This window comes from Xiphophorus couchianus, chromosome 20, assembly GCF_001444195.1.
Source record: "Xiphophorus couchianus chromosome 20, X_couchianus-1.0, whole genome shotgun sequence".
Taxonomy (NCBI): Eukaryota; Metazoa; Chordata; class Actinopteri; order Cyprinodontiformes; family Poeciliidae; genus Xiphophorus; species Xiphophorus couchianus.
Window position 1 is genome coordinate 28702829 of NC_040247.1, and position 17684 is coordinate 28720512.

At 39.1% G+C, this 17684-nt stretch overlaps 1 protein-coding gene across 1 annotated transcript; it reads right to left on the reverse strand.

Annotated features, from left to right (window-relative positions):
• Positions 1–579: 579 nt before the first annotated feature.
• Positions 580–16573, reverse strand: LOC114134976 (calcium/calmodulin-dependent protein kinase type 1D-like). The gene is made up of 13 exons (XM_028001881.1): positions 15427–16573; positions 13887–13998; positions 10021–10146; positions 9761–9835; positions 9283–9421; positions 8343–8466; positions 7395–7470; positions 5949–6061; positions 4041–4119; positions 3866–3953; positions 2235–2593; positions 805–889; positions 580–714 (listed from the first exon to the last, which is right to left on the reverse strand). The coding sequence occupies exons 1-12, from the start codon at positions 15509–15511 to the stop codon at positions 826–828; spliced, it is 1440 nt and encodes a 479-aa protein (XP_027857682.1). The 5' UTR covers positions 15512–16573; the 3' UTR covers positions 580–714; positions 805–825.
• Positions 16574–17684: the final 1111 nt, after the last annotated feature.

Below are 17684 nucleotides of genomic sequence, written 5' to 3' on the forward strand. Positions count from 1 at the left end.
ATTCAGCACGAGCAGCAACACAGAGCAGGCCCAACAGACTGTCGATATCCAAAACGTACATGTCCAGACACCTAAGCATTTTTATTGACTGCCTGAGCTTTGGTGATCTACCATAAGCTCATTCAAACTGTCCCTTATAGCTGTATTTTTATACACTGACATATGCAGTGGTGAAATGTGTGACAAATGAGATCACTTAATATAGTGGGATCATGTGTGAAATGGCAAATGACCGGCTCATAGTAGAGGACAAAATCAAGTTTGAACTCTTCAGTGGCCTTCATTGGATTCCTGGCAACGCCAGAAATACAGAAGACAAGCAGAGCAAGTACGCAAAGACACAATAGACACAAACAGATCACAAACGACAGGACTTTGAAGTTAATACATTATAATGCCATTCCAATTCCAACCGAATCAGTGGTATCAGTGGTAAATAAATATAGGACATTATTTAAATTATCTAAGTCTATATAAGACAAGCACAGAGTTTTGTTACTTACTGGGCTTCATCATCAATGAATAATAATTTTCAACCTGTGTCTATCATTGAACATATTATTGACGTTATTAAGTTTTAAACATTTAATGTGTGTATACTGTCTCTGAATCTGAAGTCGTAGAACAAACTCCAATGGGCTTGTTATCTGCAGCAAACAGAGCGATGGAGTTCAGCAGCAGGCGTGTCAAGGAGGGTCAAGGACTCGGGGTCAACTGCAAAAAAACAAATCAAGAATCAGAAAAGGGGGGGGAAAAAGTAAGAATAATAATCTGAATGCTACAACAGGAGGGATGATATTTTACCTTCAGAGGGGACTCTGTTCATCACATGATTCTACAGACTCCAGACTGAAGCGGCTGGTCCTTCCTCTGACCCACAACATCCAAGCTGGACCGCAACATACAACAAGAATTCATTTAAAGAAAGATTCCCCCCCAAAACAATTTACTGCACAGCTCAAAACAAGGGCATTCTGAGAGCTCAGTCCTGGGAATGTGGTGTTCGATCTGAAGAAAGGTATGTTTTTCTGTCTAATGAGGGCATTGATCAAATTCACATCAGCTCAAGTAATTCACACATTCACAAGCATTGGTTTGATACATTCACGAGCTTACGAAGTTAGTTAGTCCACAAAAGTTGGACTAACTTTTTTGTTAGGGTAAAACCTTCGAGTTTTACCCTGTGAGGGTAAAACAAAGAAGAAAATTCAGGGTCTTCGGGTCTTATTTCCCCACCTCTGGGGGTCAGGAAATAAGTGCTGAACACATGAAGAAAAGGGTGTGGAAAAAGTAATGAGAGGCCAAGAAACCGACTGAAATCTGTCACTATTCAGAAAAGCTTCCCAGCTTTTATGTGAAAATCACTATCAGCTTTTATAATACAAATTGATAGTCTATAAAAAGAATCCTTGATACCAAATTATTGTGACAGCTTGTAAAACAAAGGAAATCCTCACAAAAAGTCTTAATGTTGCTAATGGCAACAACTACAACTGCGTTTCTAAACTCTCTAATGTTCTACTCAGCCATAATCCACAGGTGGACATTTCACTATGAGTGAGCCATGGTCAGGTGGCCTTTGTAAAACCTCTGACAGATGAGTCAAAACAATAACGTAATATAAAGAAAAGGAGATAAAGATATCAAGCATTTTCCCCTATAAATACAATAGGCAATCTGCTCATCCACAAAGGAAGACTCACTGCACAAGACTCCACTGCTGAAGTACAGAATGATGAAGCTTGATTAAAGTTTCCTGCTGAGAATTTGGACAAGCCAGTGAAATACTAGGACAATATAGTCTGGTCAGACGAGGCCAACAGTAGATTATTTGGAGGTGATGGGCAGGTGATGTTAGGAGGAAGAATGGTTCTATACTCTATCCAACTAAGCTTTCATTGATTTCAAAAAATAAAGCAGAAAATCTGTAGAAAGAACTGAAGAGCTGTGTGAAAAAGTATTTAATGCATTTCTGAAAGTTTGTTCAAGTTACCATAAACTCTCATGTGTCGTTCCAGTTTTCACCCTTAACTTCATTTGTAGTCTAACTCGTTTGTGTGGGCTGCTGCCGATATCCGGTGTAAATCTTGTCTCAATAACTCCATGAGAAATATTTAAACTGAGAACATGATCCATACTCCTTTTCACAGTATTTCACATGGTATACCTAAAAAACTGCTTTTTTTGTGTTTGTTTTTCGAAAAACATCACAGGGAAGGGGGAGCAGCTCTCACCTGGGAGACGGCCTGAAATGAGTGTCCCCTTCTGAATGGAAGCTGTGGGCGGCGTCTCTTGGATCAGCCATGACGGTAGGCGTGCCGCCAGGTTCGCTGTGACTGGATCTGAGGAGCGGACACATCTCCCTGCCCGACTCTGTGATAGTGCTCCGTGAGTGACTCGCCGTCACAATCGGGTTCCCGTTAGGATCAAGGGGGTCCCCCTTATTGCAGCAGGGACTCGGCAGCTCAGAGTCGGCCTCAGAGGAAGACTCCACTACGATGTTGGGCAGAGAGAGGGGCGAGGCGAGGGGCTCGCTGTGGGACAGCTGCAGTTTCATCATGTGGTGGATTACTGAAGCTGCATTGAAGGCTTGCTATTGGACAACGCACAGAGAGAAAGGACTTCATGAAAGTGGAGAAAAGAACAATTACTAATTGTTTGATATTAGAATATAACTCCTTATGAACCCTTTTCATCCGTCAAATTAAATCAGTTGAATGTAGTTTATTCTATTTTTACAGCACAAGTTCACAGTATTATTATCCTTAATATACTTCATAAGACAAACAGCTCCAGTTACACCAAAATCTAGTTCAGTTCCAATTTTGTTCAGTTGAATCCAATTCATTTTAATATATTCTAATAGAGTAATACTTGAATACAATCACATAGAGTCAAATTCAGTCTAGTTACAACACAATACATACACAACACACAATTATGAGGCAGATTGCATGTTTGTGGATTCATCTTATTATGCATTAAAGGGGCAGTATTATGTATTTTCCAGGCACATAGTGCCATTTTATAGCACAATCATGTAACTACAAATGTGACCCAAAAGAAATTTCACTTTGTAAATAACGCCTCCGTCTCTTTAAGAACTTTTGCTGTTTCCGAAACGCTAACGTTTTTACCAGCGTTGCACTGAGAAGCAGCTCATAATGAGCTCAGCCGGTGTGCAGTACCACCAGGTGTTTGTTAATGACAGGGGACGGCTGCTCTGTGAGGGGAAGCTCTGGAGCTTGGATACTGCCACGCTGAGAAGGTCCTGCACCTCCAGGGCAGAGCTTAGTCCACCCAGGCACCGCTGAATGGTTGCCATGGGAGATTACAGGATTTCTCAAACTCCACTCCAGGTATGTTTTTGATGACAGAACAACATTATACCATGAGGTAAAACTCAAAAGGGTCAATTTCACATAACACTGCCCCTTCAACCTCAGACCTGAAAGTTTAATGAAGTAAAAAGGAATGCTTAATTGTGTGCCTAATTATTGGGCAATTATTTGTAGGCAGAGTTTTTATGCAGTCAAATCAAAAATGAAGATTTTCTATCTCACCTCTTTATTTTTATGTATTAAAGTTAAAATAAACTATTTTAAAGCTGCAAATAGAAATTTCTGGGGGAAGTAGCAAACATTTATTGTTATCAGTCCTTTTTTGTGGACTAAGTAAGTGTATCTTCAAGATTACAACTGCTCATTAGTATTTATTGTTTATGTTTATTACTATATTTTTTTATTGCTGTTCTGTGATATGTCCCTGTCCCCCCTCTTCAGGGATCAATAAAGTGTCATTATTACCTATCAATTATCTTAAATCTAATTATGGTATTAAAGCAGCATGCAGCAGGGTCACTGACCTTCCATTTGGTTTTGACAAAGTTTCTCCCCATCTGTTCACAGACAGACTGAGAAATGTCCATGTCTTTGGCCGTGTTTTCGGCAATCCTGAAATCACATCAATAGTACATGTTAGCAGGAACTCGCTGAAAAACAGATTAAAGAACCTGTTTGTGGTTAAGAGGGAGAACTCACCACGGATGCCGAAGTGCCTGTTCAGTAGTGAAGCGTTTGGTGGGTTTTTTTTCCATCATGTTCCGAATGAAGTCTTTGGCTGTTGACACATGAGGCAGAAACCTTAAAATGAGGGCACTAAATCTGAACCTGTTTAAACATCTGCAGTCCTAAACATGGCACTGGTGTTATTTAAGTGTTTTTTAGAGTCACTAATTTAGATGGCTAAGAGTCACTGAAATGTCCATGAAGCAGACTAACATTCCAAATGGTCCATTGTAATTGCAATGTTGTGCAAACTGATCCTGTAATATGATGGTAATTACAACAAGAAAACAAAATGCACAGAAATATTTATTGTGTCCCTATATTCTGATCAGTTAGCCAAGCACGTAGCATAAGCTGAATGTTTAAATCCATGTTGTAGATTTTGGCCAAGACACTGAATTCAGCAAGCAACACAAAGGCATGTGAAAGGCATGGCCTGAGTACATTTAGCATAACAGTGGCAGAGAGTGTGCTATGATTTGCTTGACGCATTTAGTCTGAGAAAAGTATCTCTGGCTTATAACACACGGTAGATTCTAGAAACATCGTGCTAGAAACATCAGAGGGAGGCTTGGGGTCTTTCCACTCCCCCGTTTTATGTTCCACCTGTGAGGTTGGACACCGGGAGGAGGAGCAGGCCAGTGGCAGGGACCCATGCTGGTGGGTGCCTCTACCCAGTGGCAAGTTGGTGGTTCTCAGTGTCCGGGGTTGGCTGCTCGGTTATGTTGGCCCCCCTTCTGGTGGCTGCTTGATGAAGGCGAGGCCCCCGGGTTTTTTGAGCCTCTACTGGAAGGTGGCATGTCCTTGAGGCCCTTGAGTCTCCGATCTCTGGGATCTGCTCTGGTGGAACTTGTGGGCCCCTCACTGCAGTCCACTGGGGCTTCTGCACTGCGGCTGCAGCTTGGTTTTACGACCGGGGCTGCAACTGTTTATCAGGTGGATGATTAAGTCGCTACTCTTGTGTGTTTTTGAACTTAATCATTATTTCAGGTCTTTTATTTCTACATTTCAAACCCTTTGACAGGAGGAATTATTATGCTTATTTATGACATGTTGCTGCTTCTGGTTAGTGTAGATTGTCTGAAAGGAAGAATTGTTGAGAAGAAAGAAAATATTTGAAAGGGGTTGTAGCTGCTGGTGTTGCTGTGGTAATCTGATGGAACATTGTGAGCGATTAATCCAGAGGTTGTGATGTTTATCCAAGGTAACAACATTATGAAAGGAGAATTATTATACGGTCGAATTGTACGTCAACAAAGCATCTGTCCCAGAGTAACCGAGGTTTCTGGAGCCAGCAAAGGCCTGAGATCTCTCCTTCTCTGATTTTAATCACTGATACAAACAACACCTCATCTGTCAACAAACTACCTGAGTAATAATCACAAGGTGACCTAAAACAAAACACAGACAAAATGTCACCCATTATCTTCTATATAACCATTTATCTGTCTACAGTGCTATCAAGTGTAAGGAAGGTAGGTGCTAGCTGGCATTCAGTGTGTGTAGCAACTATATCTGGCTTAATCCAGCAGGTCAAACCACTATAAATGTCTCCAGAGGGTGATGTTACGGTATGCTTGATTAAATATCCTAATCCTAAGGATTATGTGAACAAATCCTGCCCTATGTAAGCCAAAGAGAAGCAAGTTTATTTATATAGAACAGCTGCCACACAAGGCAACCCAAAGTGCTTTACTGATCACCAAAGAAAGGACAGAAAGAATTTTACTCTTAAAGTAATCTGAAAAGTCATTGCAAGGCTTGTTGGGTCAGCGTTCCGAAGGGCCAAGTGGTGAGGCGTCTGTCAGCCAGCTTACTTTAGTATTGGTGTTTACACTGGTAATATAGACATGTTGCGATCTGAAAGACTTCTTTTCTTACCTGACTCAGAGATGTCATCCCAGAAAGGTGAATGGAAGGCATACTCGGCCCTCATGATCTTTGAAAACAGACGAGTCTCGTTTTCTTCAAAGAACGGAGGGTAGCCACAGAGTCTGCAGAACATAGAGCAAAATTAGCTACGTCATTTGTGCCTTTGCAGTTTTCTGTGTCTCATGTAATTTACCATCCAAACAGGTAATGTGACCAATGGATCTGAACAAAAAAAGTTGTATGAAAGTGAAATTAATTGGATGAAAGTTCTGTGATTTGTAAGAGTTGTAAAGTGCAGGTGTCCTGTTGACAGTTTCCCCCAGCTGAGCTATGAACACCTGAACCTCCTTCTGACTCACTGAGGGCCTTTTGGCTGCTCCTGTGTCAATGCTCTCCTCCTTCTTTCCATTTCCATTTGATGGATTGAACAGAACTAATTCAAATTGCATGGACTGTTGTTCCAGGCTGGACAGTACCACAGCTGGTAGCACTTTTGCCTGGGTTTGAATCCCGGCCCAGGGTCTTTCTGCATGCAGTTAGCATGAGTGGGTTTTCTCTGGGTACTCCGGCTTCCTCTCACAGTCCAAAAACATTGCCAGTCCATGCCCTGCGATGGAATGGCAACCTGTCCTGGGTGTTGTTGACCGCTGGACATAGGCACCAGCACCAGTCGCAACCCCACTAAGGATAAGTGTGTAAGATAACGGGTGGGTTATAACCTAACCCTGCTTTAAGCTTTTCGCCCAGACCTGTAATCCTCGGTTTTCATTATGCTTTTTGTTCACCACTGTTCCGGCCTTCCGCAACAGCTGGACTCCTCCATGTATATACTGCTGAATTTTAAACTTTGTATACCGCCTGATTGAAAAACTGATTGTCAGTTGATCTCAAAATGCACAAAGAAGAAGAGAAGGATTACACAAAAACATATTTTTCGACAATTGATGAAAAACCATAGAATAAAACTGAACTAAAATTATCAATAAAGGTCTCAGCAATGAGTGGCCTGACCGTTCTTGATCACTTCAAAATATTTGCATAGACATTCTTGATCCGATTGTTTCCCATTTTGATGGACAGGGCCAAGAGAAACTGAAGGGCAGGTACAGTCAAGTGCGAGGATGACCAGAGGGGTGTGGTCAGGACGATAGAAAGCACACTCTTGTAGTTGACGTTCGGGATTTAGCTCGCTTGATTTGTTTTGGCAATTTACAATTTACTTTTATGGGTAGAGTTAATTTAAAAATCTGCCTTTCATTTGAAACATTATCGGTCAACGCTTGCCGCAGAGCATTGATCAAAAGCGATCAATGCTCAATGCTGCCCTCTTTGGGCGGAATGGCAGCACTGAGATGGTTTTAGGCAAAATATTACAGAATTAAACATAAAAATGTAAAACTTTGCACAGAAGCTTAAAGGTCCAATTTATAGTTCACCGAGGTAAAACATACTTACAGGATGTATGTGATAACTCCGATGGACCAGCAGTCCACTGCTTTGCTGTAGGGCTTCTGAGCCAAAACCTCAGGAGCTTAAATGAGAAACAGTGGACAACATTCAAGTTAAAAAGCACTTCCCATCAAGAATGTCAAGCTATCATGTTACACAAAGAATACTGTTGGCATGAAATAAAGTAATTTTTTTTTTTCAGACCGAAGCCTCAAATCTCAGAGACATAATTTAGAATTTTGTGAAATTTGCTGTATGACAGCAGTGTTAAGTTATATAAAGTAGTTGGTTTATGTCAGTGTTTACTGCTAAGGATTTTTGTTAACTTGCTGTTAATTTTGCCACTAAAAGTTTAACAGGAAAAACACAGCTTATGTTATGAAATGTACTATAAAGGTGCTATGTGACTACAACTGAACAAGTGATGACACATAGTTGGATTTTGTATTGATTTTTGCGAGAAAAAAAATGTGCAAACTCAGCTTTAACCCTTAATACTGGAAATCAATGGGTCTTTTTAAAGTTTGCATCTCACTACCCTGTGATTTTACTGACAAAAAAGATTCTGTTTAACTGTCTGACCTGTTTGGTCTCTTCTCTTTCTTGAATATTCTAGCATTTACTATAACATTTAGTACTTATTTCTATGTCAAGAGGATAAACGTTTGTGACTTCATTTTATGTTCTATTCTGTTCATGTAATTTATTTTTACTTTACTGGAGTTTTGAACCATTTTTGCCTCTGAAATAAACTTCTAAACACTGACAGATAAAAATTATACTCAAAGATAGTAATTTGTGTGTAAACAAGTTGCCTTCATTGGTGGTGTACTTTACAAATTAGCAGATTCTAATTTCATCTGGAGTTGCACTGCTGAAAATCAACAAATACATTACATGAAGGCAGTATTCACACAAGGTTTATAAAGTAGGCAAACCTTAAGATTCACTTACCAACATAACCTGGGGTGCCACAGGCTGTAGACATGACTCCATGCTCAAGTGTCTTAGACAGACCAAAGTCACTGACCATGATCTTAGCATTCTCGTCCATGTTGTAGTACAGCAGGTTCTCAGGCTGTGCAAACAGACGAAGAAACAAAAAAGATGAGAACTTTACTAACTTCATAAATACCTGGAACCACAGGAACCAGATTTTATGGTGGTCGAAAGTATAGCAGCCTGACTATGGAAGTAAATATGTGTCTCTAGGATGATCAGGTTGAACATTTTGCGTTTGAATTTTAAAAACTTGAATTTTTTATGTGCATAATCTTTTAACACTGAAAAATTAAACCAAAAAACCAGCTACTGAAAATGTGATCACTTTGAAATAGTGATCTGTTTTTTTTTTAAGCTTGAAGTAAAAATAAGAAATGAAATTTTAACCATGTCAAAAAGAATAACAATGAAATTTCCTTTAGGTTAAAAATGTATTCTGAATATATTTTAACACTGAAAGAGTAAGTACAAATATACAACATTAAAATTTCAGTGGCATTTTATTTATTCAAATCCTTGTGACACATATTTATACCAAACATTTAATTACCCATGTATCTGGTAATCACAGCCGGCCTACTTTATTAGCTTTAGTTTTATCTACCATAAATAGTGAGCATTTGCAATACTAATTTAAACAGTTTTTCATTATTATTATTATTATTATTATTATTTTCTTTTTTTGCTCAAAAAAATAAAAATGTGGATGTGACTTTTCAGTGAGTCACTGAATATGATCTTTATAGTGAAAAAGTGTGAAGAAATGACCAGACACACGAATTCCAGTTTTCAACTTGTGAAAGGTTGTATCTGCACAGGCTGTTTGTGTGTGTGTGTGTGTGGGGGGGGGGGGGGGGGCGGTGTACGTGTGTGTGTGTGTGTGTGTGTTTACCTTCAGATCTCTGTGCACTATGCTGTTTTTATGAAGATAGCTGACAGCCTCCAACACCTGTTTGATCACTTTGCTGGCATCCTTCTCGGTGTAAACCCCTTTGTCTAAAATGCGATCGAACAGTTCACCGCCGGACACCCTGTTCATTCACACAGGCAGAAAAAAAGGAAGGTCAGATTTTTGACCTTTCTAGAAATCTGCTGTGATGTCTTTAATGTACGAGGAATGATTTTTCTGCATCCTTTGTTCCAAGGCATTTGTCATTAGCTGATTTTTTTTTAATTACATTTAAAATGTATTTTTATCAGAAGCTGTAGCTAATTATAATCAACATTAGCTTTTAGGTAATGCCTTTATTAGTAGGAGCATCCTGAAAATGTTGCTATAAAACAAAAAAGATGTTTAATATGTGATGTTTTTTTCTCTTATTTGCTATTGTTCAATATAGTGATGTGATCAAAGGAATGAGTCCACTTACAGTTGCATGACAAGGTAGTAATGTGTTCGGCTTTCATAAAAATCTTCCAATCCTACGACATTATCATGTTTTATCCTGGAAGAGAGACAAAGACAAAGATGCATTTTAGCTGTTGAACTTTTATTTGCAAGAGCTTACTCAAAATGATGAGTTAAAAAAACAGTGAAGAAAAGGAACAGTCAGCTTTTTCAGTCTTTCTGTTTACTAAAATCTGATTCAAATCCTCTCCATGAATTACTCTGATAATGTGTGAATTTTACCTCTTCAGTACGTTGATCTCGTTTTCCAGATTGCTGTGAGCGAGGTGCTTCTTCTTCAGACACTTCAGGGCATAAAGCTGACCCGTTTTCTTTTCTCTCACCATGTAAACCTCAGAGAACGACCCCCTGCATGGACACGCCACAGAGAGGCCACGTGAAAACAGCATCCATTTCTAACAATAGCATTTACTTAAATTACATACACAACACCTTTTTTGTTGTCGTTTGGTTCGTCTTAGCTTTATCGTCAGTTTAGATGGTTGGAAGTAGAGTTTTTTTTAAGTGTTGGCCACTGTTTAACAGCTGGCCAATGCCTCAACCACACCTCTAATTCCCTAACACCCTATTTCTTACCATTTTCCAAGTCCTCTACATGGAACACACAATTATTAAACACGACATCAACCTCATTTGTTGATAATATTTCAGCTCTACAGAGACAAAAATCCCTTCCATCGGCCCTTATGCCACCATCTCCAATGTGAGAAGACTTCTCCTTCATGGGCTTTTTACTGTAAGTGCTATATTCAATCTGAATTGGACCAAAAGGTAAATGCTTGTCCGCTCACATCATCAGGCTGTGTTCGCACTGATTACCAAAGTGCAAACAAACAACCTAGAAATGATGCAATTCGTTCATTAGCTCCATTTGATCGCAGTCCAACATCCATTTATCATCTACAGTATTCAGAATACATTCATGGCCATTTCCACAATATAAGCATGCAGATGCACTATTGCACTTGTCCCAAATCAAGACTAGCTTTATTGTTACAGGGTGTTGTTGTGCAACAGGGATTACAACAATGTTTAGCTAATTCGACTCTTAATAATTATGATTCATAATTTATTATTAATGAAATTATCAATGAAGTTAAGTTTCTTTTAGTTAAAACAAAGTTGGGTTACCGCCTGATGATCAGGAATCATTAGCCAAGCCCATTCAATGCACACACACCAGAACAAACCTACCCAAACATTAACCTTACAATCAAAATATTTTGCTAACTTTTTTGGTGACACTAACACTAAAATATACACAGTATTGTTCTTACTAACTCATGACCTCTTTTTGTGTTTGCAATGTATTCTGATTTAGACTCTGAAATAGACTAAAGTGCCGTAAAAATAAACATTTTACAGATTTTTTTTCATTGTTTTCTCTTTTTCAGTACAGAGATATGTTTGACATTTGGGGACTATATTTGTGGACTGATGAGACAAATTGATTTTTTTTACACGTATGAATGTATACCTCTGAAGTGTACAGATTATTTACTTTTTCACAAGGAGCCAGTTTGGCTCGGAAATCTTTTTTTTTTCTGAAATAACATCACTGAACGCTGCATTCTGTCGTTACATTCTGTCGATATAAAACATCGCCTGGTTCTGCTCCGACTACCTCGCTTCACACTCATTCAGCACGGACTCATACACTCAGTCAGACTCCTAATCCTCTAATGAAGTTGTGCTAGGATGTTCCAGCTCAGTTCCTCTGACGTAAGCTCTCAGACACGCACAACACACACACACAGGACACATTCAGAGCCGGGTGAGAAATGTGCAATAAAGCAGCTTTCAACAACAGGAGTGAGTTCATCCACACACCTGTCAACCGTGTGTTCCAGGTGACTGTCCTGGCTAACAAAGCTACCATGCAGTCTCAACCTGGGCTAATGAAGCACGTGATGCAAATTACAAGAGAAGGCAGTTGTTTTTTTTGTTACAGTGGGTTTGATTGGCTGTGCTGATTGTCTCAGTGCTCAAATGAAATACAAAAGGGCCACTTAATCGTAACAACAAAAGCTACAATATGTTTTTGATTAATATAACTACATGATGACAATAATAAAACACATTTAGCTTAGTTCAGTTTAGTTTGTTTGCTTATAGCATAAACAAGTAACTATGTTAAAGTTAAACTAAACCCCCCCAAATCAACTCTTTTTTTGTTGATAAACTGTCTAAATAGGTTATTGAATGGAAGTCATCAGAACATGGTTCCTCTATTAGCCATTTAACAATGTTTTACCAATGTTGAACTGAGAAGTAGCTCCTATAATGAGCTCGGCAGATGTGCAGTTTCACCAGGTGTTTGCTAATTGCTGCTGGCTAGTCTGAAGGAGCAGAAGGGGGAGAGACCGTGTGGGAGGGGAGCTCAGCGAGGTGCAAGCTGCGAATCTTGGAAATTGCAGCTCTGATGAGAAGCTTAATTCGGTCCACCGAGATGGGACCGAAGCTTTTACACAGCTGAATGGTTGCCGTGGAGATATAAGATTTTCTCAAACATGCCTGAAAGAATCAAGGCAACACTCCAGGTATGTTTTTGATGAGGGAATAACATTATGACATGGTGTGGAGCTAAGAAAAAAAATTTTAAAAAGTTGAATTTACATAATACTGCCCCTTTAAACTTTTTACTTTTATACACCTTACATCACTGATGACTTTCCCACCTCTTATTGTTAACATTTTATATGGAATTTTTATATAATAAATTATATTCTCTGCATGTTCTCCCTGTGCATGCGTGGGCTCTCTCCGGGTACTCCAGCTTCCTCCCACAGTCTAAAAACATGACTGTCTAAAATTTTTCTTAGGTGTGTGTGGGTGTGTGTGTGTGTGTGTGTGTGCATGGTTGTTTGTCTTGTCTGTCTCTGTGTTGCCCTGCGATGGACCGGCAACCTGGGCACCAGCACCCCTTGCAGCCCCACTAGGGATAAACGTGTTAGAAAATGGGTGGATGGAAATTATATTCTCATCTTATATATATTTCTTCTAGTTGTTGTGCCCATTTGGATCATGACTTACAGAATTAACATCTGGTAAATGTAGTATTTTTATGTAAATCACCTTGTTGTACAGAATACTATACGTTTGCATTATTCTGCTCTTTATAGGGATAACAAGGATAATAAGATGATATCTGCTAACCTGTGGTAGAGTCTACGGGTAACCGTTGAGCAGACATGCCAGTGTTAGGTTACGAAATGACATTTAAAAACAGCTTTACCTTAATAAGAGTTTCCTCATTATCACCGTTTGGGTTTTATACAACCAAGCTTAAAAGCTGGCCTTATTTCAGCCAGCTGACCATCAGTGTGCAATAAAAGGTGGGGATGGGACAAAGCATCATTACCTTAAACCCTTACAGCCACACAAAGCTCTGATGGTCCAGCTCTTTCAGAAGAATCTCATTATAAGTACGTTCATGTCAGAGGGAAAGTTTTGTGGTTTTGAACATTTCAAAGCTAGTATACCTCACACCCTCTGTGTGAGCCTCTGTTTTGGGTTATGACTTACAGAATTAACAACTAAAAAGAGCTCTGTATAAAAGCTCCTGATACATGGATTTCACTTTTACAGAACAGATGCAGAGTTCATTGCAAAGCAATGTAAAGAAAAACACCCTACCAGCTACTGATTCTTCCGATCATTCCTAGTGAACGAGCGGGTTATTGTTGAGCTGGTAACTCAGCCCAATAAATATTGTTACATTATTACTACCGTGTATTTGTTCTCTGCGCTTCTCTGTCCTTGAGACTGTAAGTTGGTTGTGACAGTAAAAACTGGCCTCTGTCTTCATTTCAGCAAAACAATTTGCAATATTTTTTTTCATTTAAACATCAAGTGGAACATAACAGGGAAAGCTGTAAAGCTCCACTTGTTAAAGTAAATCAGTTGGGCTTGTCCTTGGCACTAACGAAACAAAACTATTCTGAGAACCAAACTGCCAGACCGGACATGTAAAAATGGAAAAAAAAAAGCATATTTGCATGAAGATTGTGTTTAATTTGTTACGTTTGTTTGTTTATAGCCAATGTAAATGGCCAGGTGTTAAGTCACTGTAGTACAGAAGTACTTACGATCCCATTTTTCCTTTGAAATCGAACACATCCTTGATGTTGCTGACATTTTTCTTCCAGCTGCAGATGATCTCCTTCCGCCCCATCTTGGCTCTGACGTTGCCGTAGACTCCTGCAGGACGCATAGCAAAAACAGCAGTTCTTACAAGTCCTCTGTCATAAGCTCCACCAATAAAAATGTCTTTTATTCTGACAGTATGATCATCGTGGAAGTACTGAAGCTATTGTATTATCTAAATATAATATTTGTGTTTTGGAGCTGAAGTGGTTTGTGGTTCTGATCAGGATGTCTCTTGGGAACCTCTGGAGGTTTCCCCCAGCATGTCCCACCAGGAGGAGACACCGGGTCAGACCTAGAGCGTACTGCGTGGACAATGTGCCCCTTATCACCTGGAAACACCTGAATGAGCTGGGATAAAAAAATTTGGGCAAGTAAGTAGTTCCATATATTGTTTGACATCCATAAAGGTACTCATTGCAAATCAGTGTTGAGCTCAATTTGTACAGTTGAAGAGTCAAAGAAAAGCTGAGAAATAAAGTCAAGTAACTGCCAATTTACTTACTTATCTATTTATTTATTTTACAAATGTTGGTTTCAAGGCAGTTTTCAGCAGAATTATTAATCTGTATGTGTTTCAGAAGTCACCCTGCCCCATCTCTGTTTATATAACCAGCTGCAGACAGGTCAGTTCCTACTCAGTAAAGCTCATTAGTACCCATCACTTACACCAGATTCAAAAAAGTACAGGATTAGAGAGATAAATAGCTGGTTAACTAATCCTCCCATTCATTCCCTCGGTCCTCTCTGCTCCGCCTCCTCCAGCGCTGTTCAGTGGAACAGATTAAAGGCTATTTGACCCCCAGATCAGAGTTCTTCAGTTATTTCCTTAAAAGATTAGAAATGTGTACCTTGTAAATAGCGTGACAAACTTGCTTGATTTTCTATATATATATGTTTTTAAATTTACCATTTATTATCGAGATAACGTGATTAAAAAAAAAATAACAATCCCGCTGTTTGCAGCTCTGAATCTTTTCTGTATAATTCCTTATGAGTAGATTTTAGTTCAACTAATAACAAAACAACACAACTAAAGTCATTTTATTATTATATTGCCAAGTAAAGGTGCCCGACCAAACGAGTTTCAACATCTAATAGCAGCCTAAATCCTTTACAGACTGTCTTGTTCAACATTTTATATCGAAATTTAAATCATAATGACTAAGACTAAGGCAACAGCAAATTAACTACGAAATAAAAACGACTTTTAAAAAGCAGAGTTTGTCTTTATGTAGTCCTGAAATAAAGAAGCAACTAGTCCCCGGAGTTACTGACTACAGAGTATAACTTATCAGAGCCTTTAGGTTCTAAGACACTTTCAAACAAAACAACACACAAGGATGCGAACACTGAACAATATTATATATATATATATATATATAATATATATATATATATATATATATATATATATATATATATATATATATATCTTATTCAAAAACCCTAAGCTGGAAGTTTTGTAAATGTGTCTCTTACCTGTGGCGCGTGGCAGATGCGGTGACTTGAGGTATCCGCGCGCGGCTCTGTGTGGCCGGGGCGGGGGGGGCGGAGCCTCATTCATTCACATCGCGCGCGCGGTCTGAAAAACGTGTACAGGGCTGGAAACTGCGTCACGTTTTTATCATGAGGGCGCTTTTGCTTGGTTGTTACCTTATGTCCATTTGCTGAGATCTCTTCTCAGTGTTGATTATTCTTTTATATGTGACTCGTTTGGTAGCCATGTTTTATTTACAGGTCTATGAACAAATGAAGAGCCCGCTGCGCAGAACCCCAGTGAAAACCTGGTTATTCCAACACATATTGATTTCTGAACTCTTCCCGGGTGAAAACATCAGCATTGCTGTTTCTAAATGAATATGAATTTGTTTTCTTTGCGCTGTTTGAGGCCTGGAAGCGCTGCATTTGCATCTTTTTCATCATTTTGACCATTTCTCTTTTTCTGCAAATAAATATTACATCTTTGCTTGGTATTTTGGAGACACGTTGTCAACACGTTGGAGACATGTCGTATGTGTAAACAAAAAGGGATTATGCAAATTAGCATGCATTTCGTATTCAAATATCACACTTACTTAAATTTATGTGATGTGTATTATGATGGAATATGGCCTCTCTGACGTAACCTCTCTGAAAAGAGGGTTACATATTCATACGTGCAGAATAAATCCATTACAAATGTTATCATGCACCGGAGATGGTGGGAAAGATTACCTCAGTACTCTCTACAATGCACCCCCAACTTTGACTTTGACTAGGCCAGTCTAGCACATGGACATGCCTAAATGGCAGAATAATGATGATAATCCTTCGGTACATTTTAAGAAATTATTTATTGTGTTTGCGTGAAGATATCCAAGTCTCTCTTCCTGGTGTTTTGAAGAGAATAGAAATAACATTTACCGTCCCTCAACGGGGAAATGGTCACCTGCAGTGAAACCGTTACATGCAAACTGGATTGCTGTCGTCGCGTGGACTGTTCTTTTGGATCCGCTGGTTATTATTCTACGATCATCTGCTGAACGTAGATCTTCACATGCGCACATAAGCTGTTCAGGACCGAACAGCTGCGGCCAAGCAAAACAGCTCGGCAAAAACGCAGAACGTGTTGGATTATGACACAGCGAGTCAGCATAACTATCCTGCTGGCTTTATCACACAACCAATGGGATCTCTGCAACAACAAGCTCTGCTTAACGAGGCACTTTGTGCGGTTCTAGACTAACGGAGTAGCGCTGAGTGTGTTTGCAGCTATCGCAGGTTCACACATGTTTCACTTCGAGGGATTCTCTTCGAAACTGACAGTATTTCCTATAGGCCAGTGGTTTCCCCCCCGGGGAAACAAGATATGTTTGCACTGAAAGGAGATTCTGAATGCTTAGGACTGTCAATCAAATCTCATCATAATGATGAGTGGGATTTTTTAAAATCATTTTTGGCAGGAATAAATGAGGTCTCCTCAAATACTCAACACCAGAAATTACCTTTATTTTATATTTTATAAAAGATTTAAAAGTTGTTTTTTTTTTTCATTAATTGTTTATGTGGTTATATTTATTAAAGTTTGCTTTGTTGTCAGAACTGCTATTAAATATTCGCAGGCCCAAATAGCACTCCTGATCAAAATCTGGGAAAATGTCACGTATTTACATCTGGTGCTGCTGGATCATAACCAGAATGCAGGTTAGGTTTCAAAATGAAGAAACGGGAGCAAGGGACACAAAAGATAGAGCAAGAAAATGACTGAAAATGACATTTAAAGTTTTTGCAAAGGTCATTAACCATTCGTTTGACTCAGGTGTGTCGGAGCAGGGACACATCCAAGGGTTGCAGGACAGAGAGACTCGATCACTCGATGACCCCCAAAATAGAGGCCAAGGAAACCTGTGCAGGTGTTTCGACTTGATTAGCCATTAAGGTGTGATACCATGAGTTATCAATACTTAACTTTTTGACAATGCCCTAATTTTCTGAGTCATTTAATAAGTCGTAATAATCAATCGCAATCCTTAATTACAAGTAATTAAGGATTGCGATCTTTCACTCTATGAGAAATGAATCTATATGATACATGAGTGTCACTTTCTGAGTGACAAAAAATATTGAACTTTTTTTTACAGTGTTTTAATTTGGGGATGCATATAAGCTTCAGCCACTCAAATAAGGCTGATTGCTTTTGAAATCTAGTTCACGATGCAAATAAAGATGCAACAAAATGTTTAAAACTTACCTAAATT